The sequence below is a fragment of the Eutrema salsugineum genome, unplaced genomic scaffold (assembly GCF_000478725.1).
Source record: "Eutrema salsugineum unplaced genomic scaffold, Eutsalg1_0 scaffold_1, whole genome shotgun sequence".
In the NCBI taxonomy this organism is placed as follows: Eukaryota; Viridiplantae; Streptophyta; class Magnoliopsida; order Brassicales; family Brassicaceae; genus Eutrema; species Eutrema salsugineum.
Window position 1 is genome coordinate 8606541 of NW_006256909.1, and position 25460 is coordinate 8632000.

Below are 25460 nucleotides of genomic sequence, written 5' to 3' on the forward strand. Positions count from 1 at the left end.
GACCTTCTTAGTGCTTTTGTCACAAACGCCCATCTTTGACAACATGTTGTTCCCACATGCATAGCACAATACTCCATCATATTGTGATCGTTTTAAATACAGGAGGCAAGTATTGGAATAAATTCTTCCACTCAAGTTACAAAACCAACTTCATCACGATTTCCGTGAGGCTTTACTTATCATTGATTCTCGTTTTGATTCTTTTCGTAAAATATATACCATGATAACTTAGAAATATTTACATAATATAAGATAAAACTAGAATTCTGCTTATCCTAATTATAGTTGATATATATCTAAATTCTAACCAAGATATGTATATATATGCTAATCCTAATAGGACTACAAGGTTCTAGAACCATTCTAGAGCCTCTCTTAACAAAAATGCAAAGTATGTCGACGCAAACCTTGAGTTCGGACTCGGTAAAAGGACACCGAGGTTGGGCCACCGGAGATTGTGCCGAGGTGAAGCCCAAGGAGACGAGGTGGAAGGTGAGGTAGAGAGGAAGCCATATATGTGAAAATGCTAAATCAGATTTTGATGATTTGTAGTTGTAGAGATAAGGAGTTTGAGTTATTTGTACTGGGCGTGAGGGTTTGTATTTATAGTGTTAAGAGCGAGAAGTTAAATATATAAAATTAGTGAAATACGTAGCCACAGTTGTAGCTTTTGGTCGCGCTACATGTAGCCGCCCGAGTTGCACCTTCCGTCATTCAAGAGGAAGGTTTGGCAATTACGTTTTATGATACGAACGAACATTTTGGTGTACGGTCCAAAACTCTATAATAAAGTTGACATTTCGAATTAATGCACCAAACTTGATCTAACATCGGCAAATATGTACTTCATGCACGCAACATTAACTAAAAATTTCTTCAAAACTCCTTGAACTCAATAACATTTTGATCTTATTTTTGGGACTATAGAAAGACTGGCTGATCAAGGCACCATTAGTCTCTAACCGACCATGTATACCGTATGCACTGAATTAGTGATCGATCTCGCCAACTACCGCAAATATCGCAGTGTCTAAGCGCCGGTTAGTAGTGCTGGCCGAATAGACCAGATTAAAAAAAAAGAAGGTAATACTATGTTATACAACCGGTATATAATAACTTCTTTTCTTTTGGCAATAATCACGATTTCTTCTTGGAACCTTTTTTGTTCTATTAAACATTAATTTACTAGTTGCAACGAAGGCTCTCTTTGAGATATTGGTAGAGAGTTCAGACAAAGGCAGTGTTCGAAACCACATCAAATTTAAGAACCAGCTTGCTCTTATTACTCTGCAATTCATTGGCAGTTCCATGAATTCAGCATAACACCGAACAACGAATCAAGTAAAGATGAAAAGCTAACTTTGTTTCAGACAAATTAGACAATGACAATTTAGGTAAGCAATCACAGAACATAATCCACAAAATCAAATTACGCCTTATATCTTACAAGCATATACGATGAAACAGAGATTTTCATCTGAAACTAGTTAACTCTATCGAACAAAACACGACCAGGCTCTTGTTTGCTTCAGACAGAAATTCTTCAGAAACTAGGTTTGCTTCAGACAGAAATTATCCCACTTTGGTTTGTCAAAAAAAAAAAAAATTCTCCCATTCATTCTTATGTATGCATCAAATTCAAATAGTCTACATACAAGTAACAGAAACTCTATAAAGAATAGTCTCTTCCTCTCCACTAAAATTGAATATGCAAGTAGAAAAAGGGAAAAAAAAAAGCACTTCTTGAAAAAAATTACAAACATTACAAACTTACACGACATTTATAAACTGCAAAAACCTGAATAACCGGTTCTGTCAAACATCAAAGTTCTCCATTTGAATGTTGCTCTTAAGAGGCACATATTCACCAAGATACCCACCAAGATGATCGTGCAAAGCGGATTTATCAATCTCCTGATGATGAAAACTCTTGCAAACATAGTAAAACACACTCTGCACAAGCAACCCAATTAGATTCACTATCACAAGAACACCAACCAAGAACCCACCAGCGACTATTCTAGTGAAGATTCCGTTATCTTCTCCACCGTGAACCACCACTGATCCAAACACTCCAGCGATTAATCCACAGTGAGCAAGATAGATGAAAACCATCGAACAAGCCATAAAGGTTTTCCCTTTAAGCAACTCGTAGCTCTTCTTCATCGCGGCTAAACCGTAAACCGGCTCAAGAACAGAGACAACGCTAGCTAAATGCCACAGAGCCGTCATGTAAACATGAACGCCCAAGAACAGGACCAAGATCACCAGCAACGAGAAGACAGCTAAACCCACGTTCTGCAGATCGACGGCCACGATTAGCGCGACCAAGAAGATCAAGAAGACGGTGTTGTAGGCGAGCATCAAGAGGGAGACCCAGAGGAAAGTGATGAAGAGACGCTTCAAGACCAGAGGAATCGCCGACATTGTGGAGGAGAAAGAGACGGGCTTTCCGGTGTAGAGAGAAGCGACGGTGAAGACGACGGCGGCTGTGGAGAGGAGAGAGAAGGCGAAGAGGAAGATGACGTAGCAGAACTGGAAGACGAGGAGGACGGTCCATTCGTGTTGGGTCTGAGCTTGATCGGCGGGAGGGTAAGTGTCGATCTGAGCAAAGATCGGTTGTGTGAAGAGGGAATGCGCGAGGATCGCGAAGGAGAGAGGGAAAATTAGGATTAGGGTTATGAGGTAGAAGGTTTTGGGGGAAAATTTGGGGATCGAGGTTGATTCACGCAAGATTCCTCTAATGCTGAGGAATTGAAGCTCTTCTGGGGCAAGATCCATGGCGGGTTTAGGGATAGTTCACTCAGAGAACGAGATATTGGTAGAGAAGGAATGGATTTTGAAAAAAGTCGAGTTTTTTTTTTGACGAATTTGATCCAATCTTGAGAGCTTTTCAACACAGAGTAAAAGACGAGGAAGAAGATGGCATGACACTCTCAATTTTTTTCTTGGAAAGACCATTTCTAATTTTAGGAATATTGTTTTTGTTTAAAACAATTAGAGATACATACATCATGAAAAAGACGACTTGGTCAATGATTAATCTCCAATCGGTAACAATGGGTAATACTCCTTGCATGTTAAGAAGTCAATAATTTTGGGAAATAGTTTCAAATTTGCATAGTGAAAAAAAAACAGAAATTAAAAAAAAATTGTACAAACTAGTTAACTCAACTGAACAGATCATGGCTTTTGAACTATTCATAGCCTAACTTTACTTCAGACAGAAATTCTCTCATTTTTATTTGTCAAATTTGTTTTCTAAACTCTTTGTTTTTTGTTTTTGATCAACTTCTAAACTCTTTGTTAAATTTGTCAAATTTGTTGTAAATAAAACCAGTTTGTTGCAGATTACTCTGTCATTCACACTAGTTCCATGAATTTATTACATAACACCGAACAACAAAACAAGCCAAAATATTCAATAGCAGGTTGCTATTAAATCCAATATTGCTCGAGGTATCACACAGTATATGATTTGGCGTGTAACTAATTAGGGTTTACTAGACGTTATTGGGCCGTTGCAATACTTGTGAATCACACTAATTAGTAATTACACTTCCAAATTTCCAATGCCTGATTAATTCATTTGATCTTTTTTTTTCTTTAAAATAAATGTTTTTAGTAGATGTTATTATGAGACTAATAAAGGGCCAATGAGTAATTTCTTGGCGGTTTTTATTATGGGATTTGAATAAAATGTATTTAGGTAATGAGCGAATAACGGAACTATGGTTAAAAAATGGGAAATATGGAAAGTCAGAGTTTATAAAAAAAAATACGACAAAAAACGTTTAAAAAATTGTTTTGAGAGGTTTATTTCAAATGAGATGTTTTTGAAAATAGTGTATTTTATTGGAAGACAGAGTAGTTTGACATACATTACAGTTTCGAAAACATCAGTAGTGTCTTTAAGAAAACAGCTTGTTTTTGGAAGATTCATGGCATCAATGATCATCCATTTGCTGAACTTTGGATGCAAAATGTGAATCTTATCTGCACAAACACTGGCTTCAAGACATCAGGCTACAGGTGACAGTTTTTCTTTTAGCTGAATATATTCGTCATTATCAAGAATCTGAATTTTGTTTTGGTCACTTGCATTGTAGCTATGATGCAATTCTTGTGGGGGATATTGTTCAGTCTGTTAAGTGGCGGATACAAAGAAGAAATCTAACTAACGTGCAAAATATTGTCATGGGAATTCAACCGGTGATTCGAGAAGGATTCCGAATTAGTGAGCATATCTATGCTTCAATCGCTGCTTTCCTCTGTAATTTCATAATCTCTTTTGTTTTCAATGATTTGGATTTCTTTAGTTTTCGTCAGTGGTTTGTTGTTGCTCTTGTTTGGTTTGTCATTAGGAAGAGTTTACGCTTGATTCTGAGCTGATTTAATACTGTGGAACTATGAGATTATTCTTTGTTGTTTATTGCGTTTTCCTAAATATCAGATTCAATTTATCTCTTTTCAATACCCACCAATCACCTAAGAAATTATCACTACAAACAAGGAAAACAAGGTGTACGGTTGGATGTCAACAAAGTCCAACGTTGGTTTCTGGCTCATCTCACCGAGCGGGGAATACCATTCTGGTGGACCGATCCAACAAGAGCTCGATCAGACCCTTTTTTGAGACAAAACAGAACCATCAATTTTCTTAACCCATGAAATATATTACACTACATATTAAATCTAAACCCTCGCGACAAGTAGGGCTGGAATTATTATCCGGTATCCGATATCCGATCCGGTATCCGGTACTATTCGATCCGTAAAAACTCAATATCCGTGTAGTTCGGATCCAGATCCGGATAGTTAAATTAAGTATTCGGTTATTTCGGATACGGATCTCGATAATAGAAAATTTTGAAATCGGATATCCGTTATTCGTTATCCGTTTATTAAGTATTTATTTATTTTGATAATATTTATTAAAATTCATATTTCATTATTATTTTCTATTTTAGATTGTGAGAGAAAAACCTTAAAATGGATAACATATAGAGATGAAGATAAATTAACTTCTCTATTACTATTTTCTCTTTTGCTATGTAAACTTTTTAACTTTGTGCTATTTGAATGCTACTTGAATGCTTTTTAATTTTTGGTATTTATAATTTTTGATATGTTGATATATTTTAAATTTTTAATTATATATATGATCTCATTGTAATTTTAAAAATTGAAGACTTTTTTTTTTAAATCAACGAAACCGGATATCCGTAAATATTTGGTTCAAACCGTATAATTTTCGGATCCGGATCCGGATAGTAAAATTGATTATCCGGCGAAACCGGATCTGGATCCGGATACCTTGAAAAATCCGGATATCCGGCTCCGTTCCAGCTCCAGCGACAAGTAGTTTTTTTTTTAATAAAAAAAAAGAAGTACAACCAAATTAATTAATTAGAGCATTACAGTACATAGGTGTTTTATAGAACATTACAGGTTTATTACTAAACTTAAAATTTTGCAGAGAACTGTAAGTTAAATTAGCCCGACTATGGCCTCTCTTCGTGCTTTCCAAATGCAGAATCAACAATGTTGACCAAAATAATAATGTACGGGAAAATGGTTATTAGGTAAATACGTTTATTTCTCATGCACACAAATAGATCACGTCACGTACATATAGATTAACAAGTCCAAAAGGATGTTTAGCATTTGGATTGTGGTGTGAGCATACAAATATGATCTTGACCGTGGTTTAAGAAAACAGAATCTAACTGGAATTTTATTATGAACCAAATTGTTATCAAAACCGAACCAAATGTGAATGTATTGTAGACAAACTTGAACCTATGTTAAAAAACTTATATGGTAAACCGAGTAAACAACCAAGTCTACAAATTAAAGGCCGACGACGACTCTGTTGCATAAGAAGAGAAGGGAATATTTGAGCATCGGATTAAGCAAATGCTTAAGTATGGGATATAGAAAGCAATATTGTTTTAGATACTAGAAAGGAAAATTCAAAAGGTGCGTTTATAGATAACATACTATCTCTCGACCGAGCCACTCTAACTTTTCTATATATTTATTGAAAAAAGATTCTGAAAAAAGATTTTGATTAGACATCTCGGCCGTGATTATAGTAATCTCTCATTAACTGCGTAATTGCTGATTATATTCCCTGATTTTTTGGTAGGTTAGCAAACTAGGTCTTTCCTCTCTTTATATATAGATATCGTTGGCTACAATTCTCCAAAACACTCTTTGGCTTCGTAACATAATTATTTTCATAGAAAATTATTTTTCTCCTTTGTTTGCTCATTTTCTTCATATAAAGAATTTATTCGATACTACTCCACACAAAAACATGAATTTATCATCTTTGAGTTAGGTGAATTGTTGTAGTACTTTTCGAATTCATGGAGACTTTGGAATTTCTTTTGTTTTCTCTTAAATTTCATGCATTAGTAAGATTGGTTTTATTTCTTTGTTTTGTTTTTGCTATGATTTTTAAAAGAAACAAAATTTTGGCCTGGTTTTCTCGTGGGGTTTTGTTGTTCATAGCAAAGTCAAACGAGGGGTTTTGTTGTTCATAGCAAAGTCAAACGAGAGGGAAAAAAAAGGGTACCATTTAGGAGGGAACGAACGTTGAAAGGAGGGGAAAATATCTGGGCCGCGCAAGCCACTGAGGCAAAAGATAATTCTTGTATCCCAAATCCAAAATCTATTATTTAAACGTTTTTGTACGGTTTAAGACTCAACATCTATATATTCGCGCCCCAACCTAATTTCCTAATTTACAATACATTTTCAATCTCCCACACTTATTTTGAAATTCGATTGCTTCCTCTCTGTCAGTCATGAAGTCGGCGAACGCTCCAGGTAACGATTCCGAGATTTCGCTGATGAATTGATTTGATTTCGAGTCTCGGATTTGTTGTTTTGAATACCTCTGCTCGGATTGATTTGATTTCGAGTCTCGGATTTGTTGTTTTGAATACCTCTGCTCGGATTGATTTGATTTCGAGTCTCGGATTTGTTGTTTTGAATACCTCTGCTCGGATTGATTTGATTTCGAGTCTCGGATTTGTTGTTTTGAATACCTCTGCTCGGATTGATTTGATTTCGAGTCTCGGATTTGTTGTTTTGAATACCTCTGCTCGGATTGATTTGCTCTTCTCTATTTGGAGCTCTAGATCTAGTTCTATGTAGTAGCGGAAACTTGTTGATCTCGTGCTTTGGATTAGCTTTCGATATCATTTTGTTTGATTAGCTGGTCTCGGATTTGTTGTTTCGAACACCTCTGATCTCGTTTTCTCGGATTGTTTCTCTCGATCTGATTTTATCTGGTTTCGATGTATTAGCGGAAGTTTGTTTCCTGTGCTTGGATTCATCGTGCAATATGCGAAATCGTTATCGATCGACTTTTTTTTTTTTGTTTGTTTGTTTTTATCGGTTGCTATGATTGATTTGTTGTGCATCATTTTGCTTGGCTTTTACCTTTTCCAGGGAAGGGTAAGGGTAAGGTTTCTGGTGGTGGGAATGGGAAAAAGTCACGAGGGAAGAAGAAAGCTTCTCGTGGAAAGAAGAAGAAGATCCAGTCTTCATCTTCAAGCTCCTCCTCTGGTGGCTCCTCTATTGGCTCTGACACAACTTACTTTCTGGATCCAGGTATGTATCTTCACTGGTTCAAAATACCTCTCTATTACTTCAGATCGTTTTTAATACTGAACCTTTTAATACTGAACCTCGTAGCTGCAACCTCGGCTCCTCCAAATCCTTTCGAGTGCCCTCCACAAGATTCTGAGACATGGTCCAGAAAGCAATGGAACCAGTACACTGCTTGGATGCAGTTTGAGAGGACCTACCGCACCATGACAAAGGAAGAGAATTACTATCTTGACTCTCTTAAGTCGAATCCAGACAAGGAGAAGAAGCCAGAGAAGGAGAAGAAGCCTTCGCAGAAGTAGATGTTGTGTCAAATCCTATTGGAACTTACCTCTCGTTTATAGAAAACCAAGATTACTAAATAAGAAACGGGTTATATCCTTTTCATGTTTTAAAATACTGTTTGACTTAAAGACATTTTCTAATATTAAAGTCTACGGAAAGAGTAAAGATCATCCGTGCTGCAAACATGATTGGGTTATCATAATATGTAAACCATTATCCAACATTAACGAATAACATGATAACAATACAGCTTTGATGACAAATTTATACAAAACAGCAGCAATAATTGATATGAATGTGCAGGCTGTGATTGACACGATAGTAAAAATTCAATTGTCCATTGATGTAAAAAAAATGAAGGTTTTTAGTTTTTCCCAGTCAGTTTACACGGTAAAAAAGGGTAAATAAAACTCCAGTTCTACAATCTGGTTCGAATTTCAGGAGAAATTTGACATATCTGGAAATTTAAATGTGGGCTGATAAGCCCACATTTTTGAAGTTTGGGTCGAAATAAAAATCGATTTGAGACTAAATTGGGCTTTGTTATTTTGCCTAAATAATTTTCCTTTCTTCCCCATTTTGCGCTTTTTCCTGTCCATTAAACGAGTTTAAACCAATCATTTTCTCGTCAGTTAAATACTAATTTGAAAATATAAGAATTTTCAGTATAAATTTTTTAAATCACATAAATAAATTATAAATTAGCCGCAGTACGATGTTAATATGGTCAAAACAAGAAAATCCAATCCTTATCCTCATCCTCAACAAAAACAACATGACTAAGACTAATCATCATGCATCTTTCTATCGCTATCATCGTAATAACCAACAACATGAGTAAGCTAATCATCAGTTGTATCATCACTGTCAATATAAGTTACTAACTACAATTACTGTTGTATATATCATCACTGTCACTCTATTCCAAGTGTAAAAATCTGTCATCTCCCAAGAAGAAAACAACCACAACCCTTAAGGGAAAAACCCAACTTATGTTTGATCAATAAGATAGTATTGGAAAAGAGCCTATCTTCTTCAGGAATCAAGCCAAATAAACTGTAAACAGCAATTGCAGGTTCAGGTTCTTTTGTTCCACTGTTCAAGCTTCCTACCAGTCTCCAAGATAGCTTCAACAGCTATAACTGAAATAATAGCGAAAGAGAAAACAAAACTTTTAACTTTCATACTCCTAGAGAAGAAAACAAGAACGTATATTCGCAAATAAAGTTAAGGAAGCCTTCTTAATCCTATGCGCATCAACAAGTGGAGGCAAAGAATCAAATTTTCAGGCCCTAATTAACTGAAAAGAGAAAGGAATTGAGGATTTTAAGCACCTGATGTTTTAGAACGAAGGGCTTTCTCGAGCTTAGGCTCCAATCCATAGCGCGCTGAAACCGGAGCAGAGATGGAGACTATCTAGCAAACGAAAGATGACGAATTTTTCACTCTCTTTTTACGCCGTACTCGGATCAAGCACCACCTTCTCACACGAATCTACATAAAAATTGAAATCAGCCTTTGCGGACCAAACCCGACTTCAATTGTTGGCGGTTCGGCTCAGATAACCGATCCGGTTTAAGAAAATTACCAAAATCGGGGTTTCGAATGAAGCTGGTCTTCGATGAGAACTCGTGATTGTTTTTGTACTTAACATAGATCTTCCTAGTTCAGATATTTATTGGGCTTTGTTTTAGTTGGGCTTACCTTACCTGTATAGGGCCTAAAAAAGAAATCTCCAACAAAGTATAAAAATAAAATAAAAACTATGTTCTATTTTTTGTGTGATGTATTTTTTTGTTTGAGGTCAAACAATGCCATTTCTCTTGTTTGTAGCATTTTTAGACTCATAGCGGCTCTGTTTGTACGTGGTCTCATCTATTTGTCTACATTTCAATCACTTTCACTTTACTTTTATCTTAAACTGTGTTTGTGTGTTTGATTTTTGTTTCTGTTTTGGTGTTTTGTTTGCTTTTGGATTTATGGACCTTTAAAGTTTCATTTTGATTTACCATGAAATCCAACTATAATTCAACCGAAGTCTCTTTGGTAAAACTCGGAATAGTCTAGTTACCATCTCTATCAGTGTCGGTTTTGACTACAACATTTTCAGCTCGCATGTCCTCATATTCATGGTACTATCTAGGTGTTTTCATGGGAAATGATGTTCTTTTTGATCTGTCATGTCTCTGCTCTTACCAAACATTAGATCAATTTAGTAGTGAACAAACTCATCGTGATCAGATGCTATTAGTGGCAAAGTCAAGTGGTCTCCCATGCAGCCTTTTGTCAAACACTTGTCAGAATTTCGCTGATGCTGCTGTTTCATCGGCAATGTGTTTTCCTTCTTAGTTATATATTGCAAAAGCCATGGGGATGAGTCTTCTCGGCTTGACTTTCCATATGCATCATTGCATGTAGGTCCCTATCTCATTCGCAGACTAAATCAAAGAAAGCTGCATGAACGTACACACGGCAGTGATGCGCTTCACCTTTTTTTTCAAAAACTTTAGATAAAACAGAACCATCAGGAACTTGTGCATTGATGCTAGAAGCTTTGAACCTCTTTTTCCTTTATATAATTGATAACACCAAGCAGTAATTTAGAAGCATGAGAAACAGAGCTATCGGTTGCTAGCCAAAGCACATTCTACAGCAATAAGCCAATAAGCATCCAAAAATAAAGTAAAATAAAAATGAAAAGAAGGGACAAACGTTTAGAGAAGATACATTAAGTTGTCAAAGTCATCAAATCCAATAACGTCCCAAATTTTGGTGGGATAGCGGTTTGATGTATCTTTGATATCAACTTTTCTCAAATGATTGTTTTGAAAATCGTAAAGAAAAATGTAGAAAAGAGTAGTAAATTGAGGTTTAACAAAACTCTTGCCTCTTGGAGTGTAATAGATATTTTGAGGTACAAGGATAACCTCGCCGTTGCTAGTTGTACCTTGTACCCTCAAACTCATGTCATTGACTATATGAGTACGAACCAGGTTCATTTGACAAGTATCCAACACCAGAGTCTTCCTAGACCACCTATTCTTTTCTTCATCTTCCATAACATATAGTTCCATCACACCTTCGTCTTCAAGACTAGAATTATGTAAAACAGCTACTCTTCCACCGTATTCTATGATATCAGTACCACAATAAGACCAAAAGGCATCTTCAGGTTTTTGGAGCAAACTGATTTCTTCAGAAATCATATCGAAACTGACAAGCACAGGATCAAGCAACCGTGACCAAGCTATGTAACGCATACGACCATTGATAATCAATCCTTGTGTTATAGGACGATGTGGTGGACATGGACTTGGAATCTTTCTCCAATATCGACTTGATACATCTCCTCCTAAAACGAGTACCCAATACTCTAAAAGGAATGTTTGGTTTCTACTTGTTGAAACTGTGCAAACCACTTTGTATTGATCATGAACGGGATCATGTCCGATACAATACATGATCCTCTTAGACTCATGATTTTCAGCTATGATGTTGGATTCTTCTATGTCGGGTAAGACTACAAGCTGCCTAGTGCTAGTGTTATATATTTGCGCACTATCCTCATTCGTAAAGCACATCAAACCGCGGAAAACGTGAGAGACGTTGTAGCCTTCCAACGCTGGGATTGTCAAGTCTTGGTCAACTACAAAGGAAGATATAGTATTACCGTCCGAGTCAGAGGAAGCTGACGATGACAGTATTACATCGCTGTTGTCGATGCCCAAGCACATGTATAAACGTGGCGGCGATGATGAAAAGTTTAGAAAACGGTTGGTGAAATATTTGGAACAAATCAAGGATGACCAGATCTTCGAGACGGATTTGAACCTCATAAGGGATTTAGCGGGCAGTCTCGTGAGAATCTCGAACACGAGTTCAAAAGGAATCTCATGTGTAGGTTTCTGGCTGATCTTGCATACGTCTCTTCGTCTTCTTCTTCTTCTTATCTTCTTCGATCTTCTCTTCTTCATTCTTCTCCTCTCCTGGTTGAAGATGACGGCTAGGTCAAAAGAAAAAGCCATATTTTAGTGATCGAAAACTTTAGATACAAAACCCTATATATTATCATATATGGAAATTCTAAGAGTGTTCCTGCATCGATGGGCTAAACTTTTGGGCCTTTTTGATGGGCTGATCTGAACCATCCAAAACTTGACTTGTCTTAATGATTCTGGAGCAGAGAAATCTTTTAAACTCAAAACCAATTGGCAATAAATGAATAGTTTTAAGTCTCTTATATATTAATATTAATCATTTTAAAGTGGAATTTTAACAACTTTCCACAATTTCTTAATTTTTGACATTTTACGTTGTGACATTCTAGTATCAATGTCTAACTCCTTTATTATTTTTGATTTTTTTCTATAGATATCAATCTCTGACTCTTTTGTTCTTATTTTTACAGATAACTCTCTTTAACTGATCGCAGCTTCTCAAGTCTCTTGCAATACTCTTTCCTCAAGTCTCTTGCTATACTTGCTTCAGTTGCTACTTTCCTCTGTTATTCAGTGGTTTGTAGCTGTTTAAGTTTGGTTTATCATTTGGATGATTCAACCTATTTGGGAAATTGATCACCATCGCTAAACGAGATCTAAGATGCCTATTAGATGTGGTTTACAAAATATATTTTGGTTTATTGAGAATCGGTTATTTGGATAGATGATAATTGTATATAACACATTGTACATCGACAGTTTATGATTAACAGAAACATTATTCATAATTTCCAGATCCTCTCGAGCTCATCTTCGTCTTCTTCAGGAGCGAGTCTCGATCTCGTTTCTGTTCAAATCTTATACAACTAATAATGCCCAAAATGTTTTAAAGATTAGTATCTACTAAAGATTAGAAGCCACTTCTTCTAGCGGGCAATATCAAGCTTCTCATCATTCCGCGGCTGGTTTGTTTCTATCCAGTGCGCCAACTCTTCTACACAAGCGTCCCCTTTATCCGCAAGGTGGTGCGCCTCTAAGACCGGTTGTTTTCCGGAAATCCATCCCATGTTTCGAGTATATATGTATGTGACCATAAACTCTATCGAACGACCTCAATTTCAGGTTCCACATTTTTTTATTTATTTCAAATCATTTGTCATTTTTCTAAAAAAGAGTATGGTAATTATCAGGAACGGATATATTCATATCCTAGATTCGATATTATCACAAGAAAGAAATATTGTATAGAATAACGAAATACTCATCTTGTATAAATACTTCGGCATGGAGAATGAAATAAACCAACACATTAAGAAAGATTTCAGTTATTGCTTTGATTGTTACTTGGAGTTACTGATTGACTAGGTAAGTATCTATAAACTGTTTTAATAAATATAATTTAATTTATTTAAAGTATAAGTAATTTAACTGATTTTATATGCATGTTAATACGATTATGTGTAACAACATGATTTTGTATTAGTCATACAATTGCAAATATTTAGCAAATGGAAAGATGTCTTCATGAAACATCACGTTTTTTTAAATGTGAACTGTGTTTGTTTCAACATCAAATAATTTGTAACCTTTATATCCAGCAGGATAACTGAGGAAGATGCACGGTCTTAAACGTGGTTGAAACTTATGTCTGCTCTTTGAAGAAGTAAGACAACCGAAGACACGAATTCCACTGTAATCTGCCTTTTTGAAAGTAAGAACTTCGAATAGAGATTTGTTTTGAAGGAAAAGAGTAAGCAATCTGTTGATTAGGAAAATAACAGTCAAAATGCACTCTCCCCAAAACTCCAATGGCATGTGTGACTGAAACATGAGAGATCTTGCCACATTTAGTATGTGTTGGTGCTTCCTCTCGACGACTGAGTTCTGCTCTAGAGTTCCGGACAAGAATGGTAAGGAATGATACCTTTCTTCTTATACAAATCCCTGAATCTCTGGAGCATTATCAGATCGAACACTATACTGAGTCTTAACCATCCGTAAAAACTTGAGAAACATAGTCAAAACCTCATCTTTTGTTCTGAGCAGATATATCCAGGTGACCCGAGTATAAAATCTGATTATAAAATTGTATGATCAATTTTTATCTAGTTTTTTATATAAATATAATTGCATTTTAATAATTTAACTGAAAACATCAATATATGTTATTAATAACAATGTTAGTGATTGATTTTGTTTTCAAATATTCAATCATAGCATACGCTAAAAAATATAAATTTATTATATGTTAGATATTTTTTTTAATGAGCCTTCATATTTAATGTTTGAGTTTAGAACATTTACAAAAACAGATGCAAACATAAATTTAAAACTAAAAGTCTAAAGGGGGGAGGGCAAAAAAAAAAAACAAACAGAAGCTCATTTACAAAAATCCTAAAAAGCTTGAGACAAAACTAGAGCAAACTGACCCAAACCAGCAAAACAAAAAAAGACAGGAAAACTTAATCGCCAATGCGACCATTGGAGATGCTGCCACCAGCTCGTCTGATGGATTGGCAACTGAAACCAAAGCTTTCGGGACTAAAAACAAACCATCGCACGGCTGAGAGGCAAAAGACCACTAGAGCGTTGTCGCATTGAAACTTATCTGAGGGAGATTGAAGACATGATTTGCAGAGTAAATGAAGCAGATCTGGTCCACGCTGCCGTTTGGGTTCCATTCAGATCTGCCACCAACAGGCTTATTAAGCAACCATCAACGGTACCTATTGATTTTTTTTTACGACAAATTTTTTAAATATATAATCAAAATCATTGATTTTTTTTCTGCCTAAAATCTAAGGCCTAAAATCATTTTTTTTTAAAAAATTATTGATTTATAATTGAACCCAATAATAGATCCACAATTTCTTTAAAAATAAAAAATGGATGGTGAATCTTATTTATATGCAACTTTTCCTTCTTGTTTTTTTTGACTTCATTGATGTGGGACTAAGTATACATACTTTAAAAAAAAAAAAGTTCTAGACTTTTTTGCTGCCTTAAAACTTTTGTTATCTGAAATTTTGCATCATGGATTTTAACTCCGGGTCGGCCCAGGTCCTATAACACAAAGATCGACTATCAATGGCCATATGTGTGGTTCCTAAATTCCACACTCAAAAATTTGTATATAGTTTTAAGGAAAAGATTTATAACGATAGGACAAATTTGTCTTCGAATCGATCAAATATAAAATGTATTGAAGAAATTGGATTTGTATTGATTTAATCGAAGATGAATACATGATTTCTCGAAGAGAAAGAATACAAAAAGATAACTGTAATTCTAGGGTTTTTTCGGAGGAAAAGATGTGTTTTTTTCACTACAAGAAAGATGGAGTTTTACGTCGGAACATATCGAAGTAAAATCGACGTAAAAGAGCTTTTACAACAGAATTCGTCGTAAAATCATCGTAAATTTACCAACCGACAAAAATCGTCGTAAAATCGTCGGCAATAATTCGTCGTAATATCGACGTAAATTTTCCAACGAAAGTACAACGAAATAGGTCAAACTTAAAAACGACGTAAAATCGATGTAAAATTACGTCGATTAAACAACGATTAGGAGACAACCTATTTTAATTACGGAAAAAACAGTTTTTAAGGTATCGTTGTTAATTCGTCGTAAAATTCCGACGTAAATTCGACGTAAATTACATCGACGTAAATTCGTCGTAAATAATCTGACGTTAGTTCGACGAATTTACGTCGATTTATAAATTAATTAATTAAATTCAATTTTATTTTAATTAATGAATTTTTTAAATAATCAAATAATTGAAAATTAAAAATAATTTTAACTTAAAATTTAAAATCAAAATTAATTTATAAATAAAAGAAAAAAATTTAATACAATTTGTTTTTTACAAAAATAAATCTACTATAACGTGATATCGTAATCGTCGAGGTTGAGATCGACGTCTCGAGGAGGCTCTCCGTCTTGCCCGGCCGTGACTGTGGATCGTCGTTCCCCGTCTGCACTATCGGAGCCTGCGTCTGCTCCCCAGAAGTACCACCGGTCTCAAAGATCCCTCGAGCTCGCCGTTGTCTCTCTCGGATAGCGGTGGCCAACTGCGGAACCACTTCAGCAATGATGTCGAAGAGGCCGTGCATCTCGGTGAGCTCCTGCTTCTGGGTACTTTGCTCATGTCTGAGAGTGGTGATCTCAGAATTGGCCATGGCAAGCTCCTGGCGAAGCTGACTCGGATCCTCTTGCGTGCGGAATCCGAATGCCGAGGCTGCGGGACAGTCTCTAATAGAGCCCATCCCTAAGGTTCGGCCCTTCTTCTTCGGAGCAACCTACAAATGAAAATTAAAATGTTAATTGATTATTAATTAAATAATAAATATAATAAAGTTTGAAAAATGTGAAATAGACATACCTCCTCAAAAATCTGGTCTTGCTCAGTGACGGTCAACGGTACTTGGATAGTACCGTCAGGTGTGGCCTGGGTTTCCCGCTCGGCGATCCGCTGAAAAGCGGCGTTGTAGATCTCCTCTGATCGAGCGTCGACAAAGCTCCCGTCCCTCTTCCGGTGAATGGTCTCGAAAAGCTTCGTCATTGGAGAAAGTTCTCCTCCGTTTTCCTAGGCCTACCAATTAATAAACATTAGTTAAAAATATTTAATTAATTGAAATAATTAAAAATAAAATAATAATGAAATAATTACTTACCATCATGAGACGTCGGCCCGCAAAAGAGATTTGGCCAGAAGTGTGCGGGGTTACTAACTTCTGACCGTCAGGACCGACCCGGTTGCGGACGGCCGAACACTTAGACGCAACGGTCTGGGCATGCGGGTCCAGCCAGTACGCCTTCAACCCGTTCCAACAGGAAGTAGATATGGCACTCGGCTTCGCTTCGTCGCCGTCAGTCTCCCACTTCCGCTTCCAATCGGAAACGGTGTTGACTAGGCGTTTCTGCGCCTTCAGCCAGAAAGCTTCGCGGACCGTCTCGTTGATCCTGATGTCCCAGTTCCACCGTTGCTGCAAAATAAAACAAATAATTATATAAACAAAATAAAACTAAAATTCAATTTAAAATAAGATATATAGAAGAGTTAAAAAATTTTACCGCGAAGCACTTGTACCAAGTGTCGAACGTCTCGATACCTTGCTCCAATTGTAGTGCGGCTCAACAAAATGACTCTTAATTGTGTCGGAAACGCTCCGACCGACACAATTATCCAAGTCAAACCTAGGAAAAAAAAATTAGTTTACAATAATATTTAAGTAAAATAAAGCATTAATTAAAAATATATTAAAAAAAATAAATTACTTACCAATAAGAACCTGGTTCCGCTTTTCCGGGAACCAAACGTCGTAAAATCCCCCGTCCCGGGAGGGCTTGTAAGTCCTCAACCGTAAGTTGGGCATACGGTTGAGGAGGGACGGGTACCAGTTCGGCAACCGGCGGTGGAGGTGGTGGTGGAGGCGGTGGTGGAGATTGCTCCGCAATTGTATTCGGAACCTGGGAGGCTCCGGAAGATGAAGGGACATCGGTCCCAGTATTGCCCGATGCAGACGCCCTGGAAGAGTGTCCGTCCGCCATAAAGTTGATGTAGTGCGTCCTCCGTCGTGTCATCGTCTGCAAAACCGGAAAATTTTTATTTTTGAAATTACAAATTAATTTTAAATTATGATCATAAATCTAACAAACACCCTAAATCCTTAATCTAACAAATTCCGATCCTAAATCTAATAAATTTTGAGCCTAAACTAATTTCTGACCTAAACCGTTTGTATTTCTAAACTAATTAAAAATAAAAATTAGATTTTAAGTAAAAAAAAAATTACCTGATTTTTTGGGTTTGCACGGAAGCAACGAAGTGAGGAGGAAGCAGGGAGAGGAAGAAGTTGAATGAGCGACGAAATGAGGAAGCGGTGCTTCCATATATATAGAATTTTTATTCGTCGTAAATCCGTCGTAAAGGTGCAACCGTACAACAAAGCGAATAAGACAAACACACGTGGCTGTATCTGGGCTTTGTGACGAATTTACGACGATCAGGGTTAGTCGTCATAAATTCGTCGTAAAATTACGACGAATTTACGACAAATCCTTATAAATCATAAAAATTATAACGGCTATGTATTTACATATCGTCGTAAAATCGTCGTAATATTACGACGATTTTACGATGGTATTTACAAAAATGATGAATTAAAAAAATTGAAACATCCATAAGCACATACAAGCATGTCTATACATGATAAATGTGGTCTGTATAAATTTCTAGCATGTTTACATAACTTAATGAAGAATTTGATAAGATGTAAGATAAATCCTTACATCTCCTCTAAATGTATATAACACCTTAAGATTACTTGATAAACACATATATGTCAAATTTTGAAAATTTTTTTTTTGTTTAGAAAGTTGTTTTACCTTATGAGATGGTAATCCATATCATTCTCTTCATTTAAATTCCCCCTGAAAACCAGAAAAGATTGATTATAAGATTTAGGGGTTACATTTCGTCGTAAACTCGATGGTATATTACGACGATTTTACGACGAATCACACCCATTCGTCGTAAATTCATCGTAACATAAACCACATATCTACAAGTTCTTTAATCTTATACTACAAAACCTTATATAACACATCAGTTTACTCAGAAAAATGCACCCAACTCTGCTTCATGAGGGAGGTGTATAGGTAAATGTTCCATAACATCGAAGAAAGCAGGTGAGAATATTTTCTCTAAATTGCACAACAATATTGGAATATTTGTAGACAGTTGTGCAACTACATCTTCTGATAATGTCCTTGTACTTAGATCACGAATGAAAGCTTCAATGCCTCCTAGTGCCTCATGGACATGTCCCGGTAAGAGTTCATCAAACGCAAAAGGAAGTAACCGTTGCATAAACACATGACAATCATGACTTTTCATCCCTGAAAACTTTTGTCCTTTATCCACAGATTTAGCCAGATTAGATACATACCCATCAGGAAATTTCACAGCTGATGATACCCAATTAAACAATGCTGTTTTTTGTTCAGCACCCAACCGAAATACAGGAACTGGTGCTTTCCAATTACTCACCATATGCAACTCAATTCTGTTACATATATCGGGCAAGTCCATCCGTGATTTAACGCTGTCTTTGGTTCTTCCTTGGACGTTCAAAACAGTATGCATTATGTTATCGAAATTTTTTTTCTCAATGTGCATAACATCAAGATTATGTCTAAGCAAATGATCTTTCCAGTATGGCAGATCCCAAAATATACTTTTCTTGTGCCAATTATGATGAACCCCATATCCTTCAGGCATATTCGCTGGAGTGTGCCGATTTCCTCCTCGGGGGATCGTTTCAAGTCCACCCCAATGATCTATTTGCGCTTCAAGCTCTACTCCAGTTAGGTACACTGGTGGAGGGAGACGAACCAATTTGTTCTTTATAAACAAACGCCTATTTCTTCTATATTGATGGTTTGGTGGTAAAAACCGACGGTGGCAATCAAACCAACATGTTTTCCTACCATGTTTAAGCTGAAATGCATCAGTCCTATGAAGACAATAGGGACATGATAACCTCCCATGCGTTGTCCAACCTGATAGCATTCTGTATGCCGGGAAATCGCTTATTGTCCACATAAGCACCGCTCGCATCATAAAATTTTTACCACTCGAACAGTCATATGTTCGTACTCCAACATGCCACAACTGGTTTAACTCATGTATGAGTGGTTGCAAAAACACATCAAGGGCCCGCTTTGGGTGATTTGGACCAGGGACTAATATACTTAGAAACAAAAACTCTTTTTGCATGCACATATCTGGAGGAAGGTTATATGGCGTAAGAATCACAGACCATAATGAATATTGCCTACCAGACATACCAAATGGACTAAAACCGTCAGTGCAAAGACCAAGATACACATTTCGCTTAGACCTAGCAAAGTCTAGATGTACGGTGTTAAAATGTTTCCAAGATTTCCCGTCAGACGGGTGAGTCATTTTGCCACCTGTTTGTGAATGTTCTGCATGCCATCTCATCGACGCAGCTGTCTGTTCAGATTGATATAGTCTTTTTAACCTATCGGTGATAGGAAGATACTACATTCGTTGGTAAGGAATCTTCTTACGCCCAGCAATTTGCGGTCTATATCTTGGCTTTTGACAGAAACGACATTCTTCAAGCTTCTCATCATCTCTCCAAAAGAGCATACAATTATCAACACAAACATCAATCATCTCAGAAGGCAATCCAAGACTAAAAACCAGCTTCTGAATTTCATAATACGTTTCAGCAGCCAAATTATCATCTGGCAAATACTCTTTAATAAGATATGCCCAATCGTTCATGCAAACTTCAGATAGATTGTGATCAGTTTTTATTGTCATCATCCGAGCTGCCAATGATAATTTTGATAAACCTTCCCTACATCCCTCGTAAAGAGGCTGTTTTGCTGCGTTTAACATATCATAAAAGCGTTTCGCATCTGCATTGAGCTCCTCAACAGTATCAGCTTGTGTTTCATGAAATGCATCAGTAATCATTTCATGCATCCTATCATGATCTTCACCCTGAACTTGACTACTTTGATAATCATTTGACGCTTCAAAATCCTCATGTTGTTGATGATTACTACTACTCCGTGCAACCATCTGACCACTACTTTGACCATATCCCTCTCCATGATGATACCAAATAAAGTATTGGGGCATGAACCCTCTATTCAATAAATGCTTCCAGACATTGTCAATAGGAATATGTTTCCTATTTTTGCATTTCACACAAGGACAATACATTTTTCCGCTTTCATTTACAGTTTGCATAAGGCCGGCTTGGTACATGAATATTTCCAATCCGTTTTTGAAGTCTTCAGTGAGCGACCCATCACCATTTTTGGGCGTATACATCCACTTTCGTAGATCGTATATAGACATTTCAAAAACAAATATTTGACTTTTAATTTTAGAAATTAACTATTAGATATAAATTTCAACTACTATAAAAATTTTACTTAAACATTCAAAGACTCAAAAAATTTGTGTCTTTATATGTTTTTTTGGGTTGATGGAATAATGAAAGAAGAAAGGGTATATATAGATTTTTTTTGTAAGCTTTCCAACATATTCCCATTGCACATTTACATCAAATTTACGTCGAATTAAAATTTACATCACATTTACATCGAAATTACGTCAATTACAAGATAAAAGACAATTCGTCGTATTCTCGATGTGAATTTTACGACAACATTACGACGAAATAAAATTCGTTTTTTATTCGTCGTAATATCGTCGTAAAATTACGACGATTTTACGATGATACTTTTTTACGTCGAATTTACGACAAATTTTTTGAACGTCGTAAATTCGACGTAAAGTCGTCGTAAATTTATGACGACTATAAATCGTCGTAAATAATTCGTTAGAAAAGTTCCTCTTTCTTGTAGTGTTTTTGTACATTTCGAGCTCTCTTTATACTCCTCTTCGAAGTTCAAACTGTCGCCGCGTATTTCGGACCACTTCATGTTACACTGTTTCTGTGATCTTTTTAACGGTCCTGAGTTGTTAGTAGAATATATTTGACTTTGACTGAATATCTCAAAATTTGGAGCTCGATTGGTTCGCACGTTCAAGATGACACTTGCTGGTCCACAAATAGTTTGACGGGTTAAATCCTGCATTTTGAGCTGATATTTATCTGGTGGAACATTGAATATTTCAATATTTAAAAATAATTTTATAAAATTATATATTTTTGCTGAGTTTCCTGGGCAAGACCTAATTGTGATCAAATTTTGAGCCAGTTAGAATCGAGTTTGATCAATTACTTTATAAACTGAGTTAGAAGTAAACATTAGAGCTCCCTGCAATTTGTTGTGTGAATTAAATCCTGCTGCTGCTGACCTATATCTCAGTCATATCATATAAGAAAGAGTTAACTTGGGTAGAAGACTGTTTAATAGAATTAGGCATGCGAACAATGTGTGCGCTTAGATCTTTCTGTGGATGCGTTGTTGACATGAATTCATTCTATTGCAGATCAGCCTAGTTTTTGCAAGTGATTCTTATGAAGGAGTAAGATGCCGTCCAATTAATATCAGGATCTACATCTGATGATGTTTCACACTTGTCCGCCACTGGTCTAGGGCATCCAGTTCTGAGGGGTGATTCATTAGGGAGAGGCTCTTTTGTACCAAATAATGTAAAGATTGGTGGTTAGAAGCAGGCCAGTTTCATTCTCCTCACAGGCCCTAATATGGGTGGAGAATCAACCCTTCTTCGCCAAGTTTGCTTGGCTGTAATATTGGCTCAGGTAACGCCATCTTTTGAATTTTGAAGGCGATGGGCCTTGACTCATTTGTCGTGGATAAAAGAGACTCAAGAAATGATGATTTTTTTTCATAGATTGGAGCAGATGTCCCAGCAGAAACCTTTGAGCTTTCGCCTGTTGACAGAATCTTTGTCCGGATGGGTGCAAAAGATCATATTATGGCAGGACAAAGCAAGTTTCTAACAGAACTTTCAGAAACTGCTGTAATGTTGGTAAGTAATCTTTATCAACTTGATTACATGAAGCTTTCTAAGATTAGTGTGATACTTCGCTACTTACCATCGCTATTATCTTTTTGAGTTTTGTTCATATGCTTTGTTAAACTATGCAAAATGTCAACAAACATTGATAGATGGTTATTATATATATATATATATATATATATAATATGCAGTCATCAGCAACCTGAAATCACTGGTGGTGCTAGATGAGCTTGGACGAGGAACAGCCACATCAGATGGACAAGCCATTGCGTATGTTGAGCCATTACTGTGTATTCTTTTGTTGGAACTTATAGTTATTGTTCTGATTATCTAAAGTTATCTTTAATTTCTGACAGGGAATCCGTACTTGAGCACTTCATCAATAAGGTGCAGTGTAGAGGAATGTTCTCTACTCACTATCATCGTCTCTCTATTGATTATCAAACCAATCCAAAGGTACAGTGAGTGTGTTTGGTTCAGATAATGATCAATAGCACGTGATACTGTGTTAGAGAGAGTTGGGACTATCAAACATCTGATTTTTTTTTGTGTAGATTCTGAAACTTACCGGAAAAACTGATGGTTGTTGATATTTTTGGATAGGTCTCGCTTTGCCATATGGCATGTCAAGTTGGAGAATGAATTGGTGGAGCAGAAGATGTTACATTTCTCTATAGATTGACGCCTAGTGCATGTCCTAAAAGCTATGGAGTTAACGTTGCTCGGTTAGCTGGTAAAAAAGAACATTGGATTCGCTACTCCATCGCCTTTTAATCTTTTCCTTCTCTTTTCACTTAAACAAAAGCTGATATTCACTCATCATTTTTTTCAATCTCCATAGGTCGTCCAGATTATGTACTTGAGAGAGCCGTGATTAAATCCCATGAATCAAAGGCTTATATGGTAAAAACCATAGAAAAATCGACCGTAAAATTAATGGCCGAAATGATGAAGAAGATCATCGGTAGTGTTGCATCAGATTCTGATTACTCAACATCAAAGGACTGACTGTCTAAGCTACACTGCATGGCCAACACATTTCTCCGATTAATTTAGCTGCTCTATGCATGGCCGTGTATATTTTGGATTGGTAAACATTGGTTATCTGAGCTACACTGCATGGCCAAAACATTTGTTTTTTTGTAAATTAATAAAAAGGGTGGGTTTTTGTTATAATGTATGAGTGTCTGCTTAAAGAGTTTCTTTGTCGCAAAGGTAACACTCTGTGATTGTTTTGATGATTAGAAACACAGTTCCGGAACGAAATTTCAAACTCAGAGTTAGGAGTTACTTAACAGAACATCATTTTGATTTTTCATGATTCTTACTCTACTTTGCGGTCAAAATAAAATAAATTAGGTTGAATGAGAAAAAGGTTACATAACACATGGGTAAAATTTGAGAACATTGCTTCTTTCAGGTGTCATTGACAAGCTTTGGCCTTGCTGTTACAGGATCGATTTCAACTCGGAGACCAATCTCTCGAAGCTGAGGCACATCCACAGAGCCTTGCATCTCCAACTCAGCAACCACTTTCTGATTCTCTTGGTTCCCTTCAAGCAGATTTCTCACACACCACAAGCCCCACTCCCTCAAGAATGAATTCTCGTCGTCTGTCACACACTGCTGCAACATCAAGAAGAGCCCATCTCTCTCCCTGATCTCATCTTGCACATCTTTTCTTCTGTACGCACAGTTCCCAATCACAGACACAATATCTCTCCTAAATCCTCTGTAGGGACAAGGCTTAGAAGAGGAAGAACTAGGACTCTGCTTCAAAGCCTTCTTTATCGTCGTTGGAGGCTCAAGTTTGCGAAGCAGATCAAGGAGGAGCTCTATCAGTCCAGAGGACAACAACAATTCAACAGTATCACCTGAACCGTTGGTGTCACTTTTGAGTTCTTCAAGGCTTCCTCCAGCGCAAGTGTCCCTTATTATCACCAGAGAGTAGCCCATTACATCGATTACAGTTGAACCAGTTGGAAGCTCGGATTTTTCGCCCAAAACAAAATCAAAAACACCAATTGATTGCTTGAATAGTCCCATGATGAAATGAGTTGTATCCTTGGGGATCGTCACTTGTTTCAGTCGCTCATTTGCAATATCAGAGACCATCCTCAAAAGAAATGCGTGTTCTGATGTAAATGTCTCATTACCTTGGACAATATCGGTCCTGTATAGTTTGGAGAAGAGGTCAGGAAAGCAATCGCCTTCAACACAGAGTCTCGAAACCAGTACCTTGAGCCAATAATCATCTACAGACCCAACTACAAACAACAACAAGAGAAGAATCAGAATCAGACAGAACAAAAACCAACACCAACCAAACTAAGCTAGTTACCCGAAGATGATGTCCGTAGAGCTTCAGTAACAATGTCGAGTCCTTGATTGCTGCAAAGTTGTGAAGCTATCTCCGAGCTTCCGTCAAAGCAAGCATACAAAATCATGCACAGCGGATCACAGGTTTCTCGCCTCCTGACCTTGGCGATCGCTAAGAACCTCTCTGGGAAAAAGCGCAGCCACACATTTCTCTGGCGTTTCTGCCCTAACACTAGAACGTTCGCCAGAACCTGCAATCCGAACCGGAGAGTCTCGAAATCTTCAATCGCAGAACCCAGCAAGTCGGAAACGACAACAGAACCGTCGTGATCGACGAAAGCGTCCTGATTCCAGGTCTCTCCGGCGCATAAGTTTCGGAGGACCTTCAAAGTGAGAATCAGATAATGACGGGAAGATGGGTAAGGGAGAAGCTGAAGAAGACGAATGATCGATGGAAGGACAGCCTTGGAAGCGAGATCAGAGCGGCCTGAATCGGTCTTGGAAGATTCTAGAAGAAACTGCAAGCACTGCTCTAGTGAATATGATAAATCCGAAGCATTGAGCAGCGACTCAAGCACTTCTTCGGGTACACAAGCTTCCATTATTGTTGAATGCCAGTGATTCGATCGGTGGCAAACGATTTTCTTCCAGCTAACACCGAATTTTTTTGAAAAAAATCAGGCCCAATATTAGGCCCAACTGGAGTAGATCGCACACAGAATCAACTATGGGCCCACAACATCTCAGGATATGGAATTAAGATGAAGACTCTTATTTATAATGTAGCT

At 36.9% G+C, this 25460-nt stretch overlaps 5 protein-coding genes across 5 annotated transcripts; 1 reads left to right on the forward strand and 4 right to left on the reverse strand.

Moving 5' to 3' along the window:
* Positions 1-1614: 1614 nt before the first annotated feature.
* LOC18029704 lies at positions 1615-2933 on the reverse strand. Its single transcript, XM_006413857.2, has one exon. The coding sequence runs from the start codon at positions 2779-2781 to the stop codon at positions 1816-1818; it is 966 nt and encodes a 321-aa protein (XP_006413920.1). The 5' UTR covers positions 2782-2933; the 3' UTR covers positions 1615-1815.
* Positions 2934-6740: 3807 nt separating this feature from the next.
* LOC18029705 lies at positions 6741-8057 on the forward strand. The gene is made up of 3 exons (XM_006413858.2): positions 6741-6837; positions 7465-7626; positions 7711-8057. Exons 1-3 carry the CDS (start codon positions 6816-6818, stop codon positions 7923-7925), a joined length of 399 nt encoding a protein of 132 aa, XP_006413921.1. The 5' UTR covers positions 6741-6815; the 3' UTR covers positions 7926-8057.
* A 2443-nt stretch (positions 8058-10500) lies between these two features.
* LOC18029706 (F-box protein At4g19940) lies at positions 10501-11933 on the reverse strand. The gene has a single exon (XM_006413859.2). The coding sequence runs from the start codon at positions 11931-11933 to the stop codon at positions 10623-10625; it is 1311 nt and encodes a 436-aa protein (XP_006413922.1). The 3' UTR covers positions 10501-10622.
* A 4504-nt stretch (positions 11934-16437) lies between these two features.
* LOC112081917 (formin-like protein 2) lies at positions 16438-17435 on the reverse strand. The gene is made up of 4 exons (XM_024148969.1): positions 17134-17435; positions 16964-17048; positions 16526-16837; positions 16438-16443 (listed from the first exon to the last, which is right to left on the reverse strand). Exons 1-4 carry the CDS (start codon positions 17433-17435, stop codon positions 16438-16440), a joined length of 705 nt encoding a protein of 234 aa, XP_024004737.1.
* Positions 17436-23640: 6205 nt separating this feature from the next.
* Positions 23641-25424, reverse strand: LOC18029708 (ataxin-10). Its single transcript, XM_006413861.2, has 2 exons — positions 24695-25424; positions 23641-24620 (listed from the first exon to the last, which is right to left on the reverse strand). Exons 1-2 carry the CDS (start codon positions 25272-25274, stop codon positions 23770-23772), a joined length of 1431 nt encoding a protein of 476 aa, XP_006413924.1. The 5' UTR covers positions 25275-25424; the 3' UTR covers positions 23641-23769.
* Positions 25425-25460: the final 36 nt, after the last annotated feature.